General features: G+C 32.3%; 1 protein-coding gene across 1 annotated transcript; it reads left to right on the top strand.

The window, feature by feature from the left end:
* On the top strand, positions 1-1,660 carry LOC132060588 (SKP1-like protein 1). The gene is made up of 2 exons (XM_059453586.1): positions 1-310; positions 1,283-1,660. Exons 1-2 carry the CDS (start codon positions 49-51, stop codon positions 1,558-1,560), a joined length of 540 nt encoding a protein of 179 aa, XP_059309569.1. The 5' UTR covers positions 1-48; the 3' UTR covers positions 1,561-1,660.
* The last annotated feature ends 6,291 nt before the right edge of the window (positions 1,661-7,951 follow it).

Here is a 7,951-nt window from a genome sequence, read left to right as displayed (position 1 = left end):
CACAACACACAGTCACTGCATTTCACTCATTAGAAGCTAATTTCATCAATGGCAGAATCAGAAGGCAAGAAGAAAACGGTGACACTAAAATCGAACGATGATAAGGAATTTGAAGTTGAAGAAGCAGCAGTTATTCAATCGGAAATGATCAAGAACATGATTGAAGATGGATGCGCTACGGGTGTCATTCCACTTCCTAACATCGATAGCAAAACCTTAACCAAGGTCATTGAGTATCTCAACAAGCACATTACCAAAGACGAAGACGAAGACGAGGAAGAGGAGGATGCTGGAAAGGCCGCGGAAACAGGTGAGTAAAGACTAAAGAGTTGTTAAATGAGCGAGTCAGGTCAAATTTGAGCGAGTACAAACAAGTAAAGTTCACAAATAGTCACTTTTTGTCATGCAGTAGAAAGTAATCATTGTCGTGGAGTTTCAGGTTCCCTTAGTGAAGTTTCACACCGTTATTTTTCAAAGCGAGAGCCGAAAAATGGCCAGTAGGGCCATTTCTCTACGGTATATAAACATGTCATTTTTTTTATTTATTTTTAAATACCTGGTTCACTTAAAATTTGCTTGGACCAATATGCGTTGGATCAAATAATGACTCGTAACTCACTTAAAATTTGCATGGACCAATATAGTGTGGATCAAATTAGCAGATCATAATCCAACTCGCCCAACATGACCAATTTTTTGTTACTTTTTATTTTTACTTTTTGGCTTTTTGACGTATTTCTTTCAAATTGATATAAATTTCAAGTTTTTTTTTTTTTTTTTAATTGATTTTGTGTACTTGAGCTTGGATTGGATTTTGACTTGTCGGATTATATGTTTTTACCCATTTAACCTGATATTTTGATGGGTTGTTTTGTTGTTACGACTGGCTGAGAGCAGTGCCCCCTCCCTTGTATTTTGTAGAGTCAGATGATTTTTCCGCTCTATGGGACCTTTTTTAATTCGTTTTTGTTAAAATAATTAAGATTGCTAGGAATTTAGGCTCTAGGCTACCTAAGCACTCATGCCGGAAGATAGGCTCATTGCATATCCATGAAAAAAGATATGAGAATTTATCTTAAGTAATTGAGCGTGAGAGCCAAATTTTGAATCGAAAGATTTCCGTGAGAGATTATGGAATTTTCGAAAGGAATGAAAAATTAATTGACTTTCATTATGTATTCTATTAGATAATCGAAATATGATTCAAGACGGGTCATAATTCAACTCGTTTAAACTTGGAAGGAGTTACGAATAAATGAGTTGATTTTGCTACCTCTTGTAGGAGAGGAAGACGATCTCAAGGAGTTCGACGAGCAATTCTTGAGCGTGGGTTGGGAAGAGCTCTTCGACATCATAATGGCGGCGAATTATTTGAACATTCACGAGTTGATGGAGTTGTGTTGCCAATCTGCAGCTGATAGGCTGAAGAACAAAAGTGTTAGAGCTGTTCGGGAGATGTTAAAGATTACCAATGATCTCACTCCAGAAGAAGAACAGGCAATTATCGATGATGCTCCATGGGCATTTGAAGGTCCTGAGATTGATGATACCGTCAACTAGATTATAATAATAGTGTCATTTATTAATAAGTAGTAGGTATCTTGTGAATTTAGTCGAGGTGCACGCAAGATGTCCCTGACAAGACGCTTGTTTTTTTTTTTTTTTTTTAAATGAGTAGTAGCTAAAGGATTTTTTGGGTAGGGTGGGGATTTTTGAAACAATGATCTCTCTCTCTCTCTTACTCTGCATGTTATTCATGGTGTTTTAGTGTATTTGCACTAATGAATAATTTGGTTATTTGTTTCTTTGGCTCTAATTAGTTTGTGTTTATGTTTTTTTTTATTTTGATGGTCTTTTTACTATGCAATTTTACCCTATGATGTTGAGGATTGATTTTATGTATCGTCTAATAGTGGAAGAACCAAGATGTTTATTGAATGTTCTGAGATTGATGATACCGTCAACTATATTATAGTAATATCATTTTTATTGATAAGTAGTAGGCATCTCGTGTATTAGTCGAGGTTCGAACAAACTGGTCTCAAATCACGCTCGTGTTTTTTTTTTTTTAAAATAATTAGTAGTAGGTAAAGTTTGTTTGTTTGTTTGTTTTTTTTTTTTGTTAGTGTGGGGATTTTTGAAACAATGATCTCTACATTAGGCTCTATGGATATTTTAGATACTAGTTGTGGATACATGCGTGGCAAGAATATCCCATGTTATTCGGTGCAAACTTTTAAAACCACATAATAGCGCAAATGTGAGATACTTATAAAATAATATTTGAAGGTTAAATATGCAAGTGCAATTTGTAAAATGTTAAAATAATATAAATTGCTATGTATTCCATCATAATTGATTAAAGTTATATGTTTGGATCACACTTATGTTATTAAAGGAACATATAGAGACTGATGATTATTATTTTAAACAAAGTAATAATATTACTGTGATAATTGCTTACCTAAAACTTTGATATACCATTCTTCTCCAATCCATATCTATCTATATATATATATAAAGCAGGGACATAACTCCGCTGATGTGGCACTCTCCTAGAGCAAGATTTCTATTAATCTAAATTCTCAGAATTTTGCATTATTTTCCACCTAATTTGTCTACAAAAATATATATTTTCCCTTATTATTTGGTTTCATTTACCTTTTCCGAAACGGCTCATTTACCGTTTCAGAAACGGCTCCACTTATTCGTTGAACACGCCCGTGCCTTCCTTGTAAGTTACGTTCTTTCAGAAACGGCTCCACTTTCCTTCTTTCAGTTTCTTGTCTTTCCCTCATCCATGCATATGCATTTATTTTCTTAGTTTATTTATATTTTTATGTGCGACAAGAGCAGCGAGACGCCATTAACAATCAATCTCAGAGTCTAGAAGGCTCATCGTCATGGTCAAACTTTTGAAGTTTACTTTATTACTACTATTGTAGAGACTAGGACTAGGCCATATTTTCTACAAAAAGTTTGGATTGCTTCAAGTTTTCACGTAATACCAACTTTTCAGGGTTATGCATTGTATTTCATCGGGGGGGTGGGGCGGGGGGGGGGGTGGGGGGAATATGACTGTCTCTAATTATATATTAATATCTTTATTCCTTTCTCTCCCGCCTCTCCAAATATCCCTCGACCTACACATTTGTTCGTCAGCAATTCAGTTTTATATGGCTCTGTGCATAGACAAGTTAATTGTTTTCTTATGTTTGTAATATAAGATCGCGTAATCCTAATTGCACATATTTCATAGACATATCCTAACATACTAATTGGTTGTTTTCAGATTCAGAAGACAGAGATTTACAGCCTGAAATTTGGGCTCCAGGACAGAGAGATCCTTGACGTTTTTTCTTAGAGATCCTTGAAGTTTTAACTTTAATTTAGATGGCTTATCATAGGTGCCGACGTTGGTCAGGTGTAATCTATTTCCCCTTCATTTAGTTAGAGTTAAACTTGTCAGTTTTGTTAGGATCTACAACATCTTTATTCGCTAAATTTTTTTTATACCTCTCTAGCATGCTAATTCATATCTTGATTCTGAGGTCAAATAATCAGTTTAATCACGGAAGATATATGTTATGATGAAGTTGAAACGGAATTAAAAAAAGTATTTTGTTATTATCAATAATAATGATAATGAGAATGAGAGAAGAGAAGAAAAATGTAACATGATGATGTGCCGAATGTAAATCATGATATCCTAAAGCGGAAAGAAAAAAAGAGAAAATAAATAAGGACTATAGTGATAGAAATTGCAACTTGATTACATACTCGACATGCTCTCCTTCTTTGTTATTCCCAAATGAAATTTTAACTACCTAATGCAGTAAATATCAAATTTAAACATAAAAAGAGTCCAAGTAAACCTATGTTCTCTTCTGTCCATTTTCAGAAAATCAACTAAATTAATAATATAAATATATCTACACTTGAAACACATTTACAGGAGGAAAAAAACTTCACAATTCTCACTATGATGACAAAAAGGTTCTATCACATACATTTTTTATTATTAATTTTAATTTTACCAAAAAATGTCGTGTTACTAAATGGTTGTACATATAAAGTTATTTTGTGTGGAGCCAACCAAAGAAATATATTAATATTAGAAATTTTTTATATTGATGACATCTAATAAGATATTTTAAGACCGCGTGAAGCCCAGACATATTAACTAGTTCTAAATAAAAGAGCATTCTTTTTTATTAGAATTAGTTAAATCACGAAAGCAGTAATTTTTATTGGACCAAAGAAGAACCTTAGCTAAGAAAATGAGAAAATAAGTACTCATTGAATTATTTTATAGGCATTTGATGCTGTGCATAAAAAAAAACTAAACCTGATAGCAAACAAAAGCTACAGAAACAACACAGAATTACATAGATAAACTATACCTAGAATCCCAATTCTTGAATCCAATTCCGTTTATCTCAATTTAGCACACATAAATTTTGCAAGGATAAAGATCGCAAAAGAAATAAGGAGACATCAATAATCTCACTTCAGCGACCAAGCATTTTAGAATTGCGGCCATATAAGTTACGTTGAAGCATCAGGAGAATCAAGTTTTTCTTTAATATTGTAGATCCTTGGCCCTTGCAAATTGCTACTCTTTAAGTTACAGAATATATATATGTAGACGTACAGACACAGTGTCTCTTCATTTGCTCTAACAATATGCTTATTTAGATTTCATATATAACCATCCAAATTTACTTACTCGTGGAGTATGAAACTGACAAGAAGTGAGATGAAAGAGTTAACCCTATTATTAGATGAGTTCGATCGGAGTGCAAAAAATTTTCACAAGCGTTAAAGAAACTTCATGGATTATTATATTAATGATTTCACATGTTATTATATTTATGATTTCACATAATGACCAGTAGAAGATTAGTGATTGAATTTATTATAAAAGTAGTGGAGAGAGCTCCTTTAATGTGCCTACTTTAATATGCTGATTTTTTCCTTATTTTTATTAGAATGTATAATTTCATCTTTGTATAAAAATATTATCATAGTAATTTTTGTTTGAAGGATAGAATATTCGTTTAATTTTTTTTTTTATAGTCAATAAGGTCACTCAACTTTCCCCTTTTTGCACGTGTAGCTCGTGTCGAGAATAAAAAATTAAAAAGATTACGTAAGAGTCCTAAAAAGTTTTGTTTGAGCAATAAATTAAAAATTGAAGAAGCAAGGATGGTGAATACGGATCTTATATTGCTAGATCAAAGAAAGAAATATTTTGCTATATTAGGTTTATCTTTTTCTAAAAGGCGATATCGGGTAGCACAAAATAGATTCATTGGACAAAATTGCTTATTTCTTATCAATCTTTTAAAATAAACATTGCAATTAAAGAGAAACTGAAACTAATCATCTAGATATTATGCTCTGCAAAAAATGCATTCAAATATTACATTTGATTTTACAAAGGCAAAAATTTAAATAATGCTATGATCATAAGAATACAAAAGAATTAAAAAACCAAAACATGGAAAATGAAGTTTCCCGATAGGATTTGCTAGAGAAATCGATTACTGTAATAATCCATCAATCGCATAAAATCAAGTTGCAGATGGATTGAAAACATTAAGAAAGAAAAACAAATTTAATTATCTTACAAAATAAATATTCTAACAAACATTGAAGGTACCTCAGAACGATTGACTTTGAACCTATATGATAAGATAAAGTGAAATTGAAAGAAACTAATAAATATTCTAACAAACATTGAAGGGTACCTCAGAACGATTGACTTTGAACCTATATGATAAGATAAAGTGAAATTGAAAGAAGCTAAATTTCTAATGGTGACGGTTGAGGTAAAGTCTGATGATTTTCTCAACAAATGAAGAAGGCAAGTTTACGGAGCAAATCAAAAGCCCTTAGTTGGGTGGTGAAAAGGTTTACAAGTTTAATTGTAATAATTTATCATTTAATAGAATATCAATTAATATGTAGTTAATCACTTTCATCCGTAATTTACTATACTATTTTCTTTATGATTTATAAAGGTGCATTTACATTTTAGTACAATAACATTATATGAATAATTTTCAAGTGAACGATAAAATAGTTCTTCAACTTTTCATGAACATTTTGGTAATTTAACTTTTCAACTTAGGGTCTTCCCACTTTTGGAATAGTACGATAATAATGTTGGTTCTTTAGTCCTTTTTTTTTTTTTTTTTTTTTGGGGGGGGGGGGGGGGGGGGGGGTTCTTTTACTCAAGTATGTTATTCATGGTGTTTTAGTTTATCCCCCATGTTGAGTATTTGAGTTATTTGTTTTTTTTTTTTTTTATTGGCTCTAATTAGTTTGTGTTTATAGTTTTTCTTTCGATGGTATTTTAATATGCGATTTTTAGCGTTTGACATTGGGATTCAAAATATAAAGAAGTAAAACACACAAAGAAGTTCGGAAGATTTAACACCTACTAGATATACATACACATAATTTTGATCTTGTATATACAATGTTGTTACCCCTAATTCGAGTTTATAGCCCGTTCCGCCCATGTCTTCTAATTAAGTTTATACCCTGTTCTTTTTTCCCAAATAGACCATGGAAATTTGCATTTCTCAATGATTCAAATGTCAAAAAGGATATTTTCTCTCTCTCTCTCTCTCTTTTTTTTTTTTTTTTTTTTTTTTGTTTTGGATAGAGGATCTCATAATATGGGCTAAAGATTCGATTGTAGTTCTTCTGATCCTAAATTTAGTGTGTTGCCGTTGTGTTTTTACAAAATAATCTTTAATTTTCTACCAGATACTAGTGCAAATCAAAGATGAATAAAACCTGTTGCTTCTTTGAAGTCCTTAAAATAATCTAATTTCCTCAAGAAATGACCAATGACCAATGAAAAATGAAAAAGATTCTTCAAAATGTGGTTTGCAATTAGAAGTGATGTTGCTCAAACTCTCCAAAAATGCCGTTTGGGTGCGTATTAGATCTTTAAGAAATTATACATTTTTTGAGAATTCGACACGGATGCGACAACAATTTTGAAGAGTCCAAATAATACAGCTTAGAAAAACGTTTCTGCACTAGCTACCAAGTTATTTCGAAGGAAAAAAAGGAAGAAATAATTCACTTTTGGAAAATCATACTCTTAACACACACACATATAGGGAGTTGATGATAATTGTTCAGTAACTAAATATACAAATATATAGCAAGATTAACTAAATCCTAAACCAATCCACAAAGGGAAAGAAATGACTCTCAAGAAAGGCAACATATGTTGTGGCAATCTTTATGTCTTCGATTCTGCCTTGACCCAAAAATTTAATTAGTCGCGATAGCACCTATACCTAATTTGGTCGGCTAATCATAAACCAACTTTGAAATCATTACTCATTTATTAAGAGGAAAAGTAAAATGAGAATAGTAAATAGTTGTTAGCTCATACTCATAAAGGATCAGCAAAAACCTGATAGCTCAAGGCATGAATACAAAGCCTGAAACATCTCCAACTGTGAATAGCTAGACATAAAAAAAACTGAATCAGTGGGTCTGCGTGCTCCACTGATGTAAGGATCTAAATCTGCATCCACAAAGAATGTTGCAAGTGTAGTATGAGTACAAAAACAATGCGCATCCAGTAAATATCATTGACCGACACCGTCGAAGTAGTGGCTAGGTTTGGTCTTTGAAAACATTTGCTTGGATTTAACTATAAACATTTATAAAATCAACGGAGATAAAGGTGAAATAGCTCAAGTCAATCAGGTATAGTTTCCCTGCTTTTCAAAAACAGAGACAAACAATGTAAATCAACAAGTTAGATAAAGATGGAATACAATTTAAGGCGATGGCCATGAATGCATCCGGTATACACACATATCCAACAGGGTGTCCGAGAGTATTCATGGAGGACTCGCAAGGTTCATACATCTGTTGAAAGCGTGCAACCCCATCCAACCATAATATATATTCT

The sequence above is a fragment of the Lycium ferocissimum genome, chromosome 6 (assembly GCF_029784015.1).
Source record: "Lycium ferocissimum isolate CSIRO_LF1 chromosome 6, AGI_CSIRO_Lferr_CH_V1, whole genome shotgun sequence".
Taxonomy (NCBI): domain Eukaryota; kingdom Viridiplantae; phylum Streptophyta; class Magnoliopsida; order Solanales; family Solanaceae; genus Lycium; species Lycium ferocissimum.
Note: the sequence above shows the minus strand (reverse complement) of the source record. Positions and strands in the feature narration are given on the sequence as shown.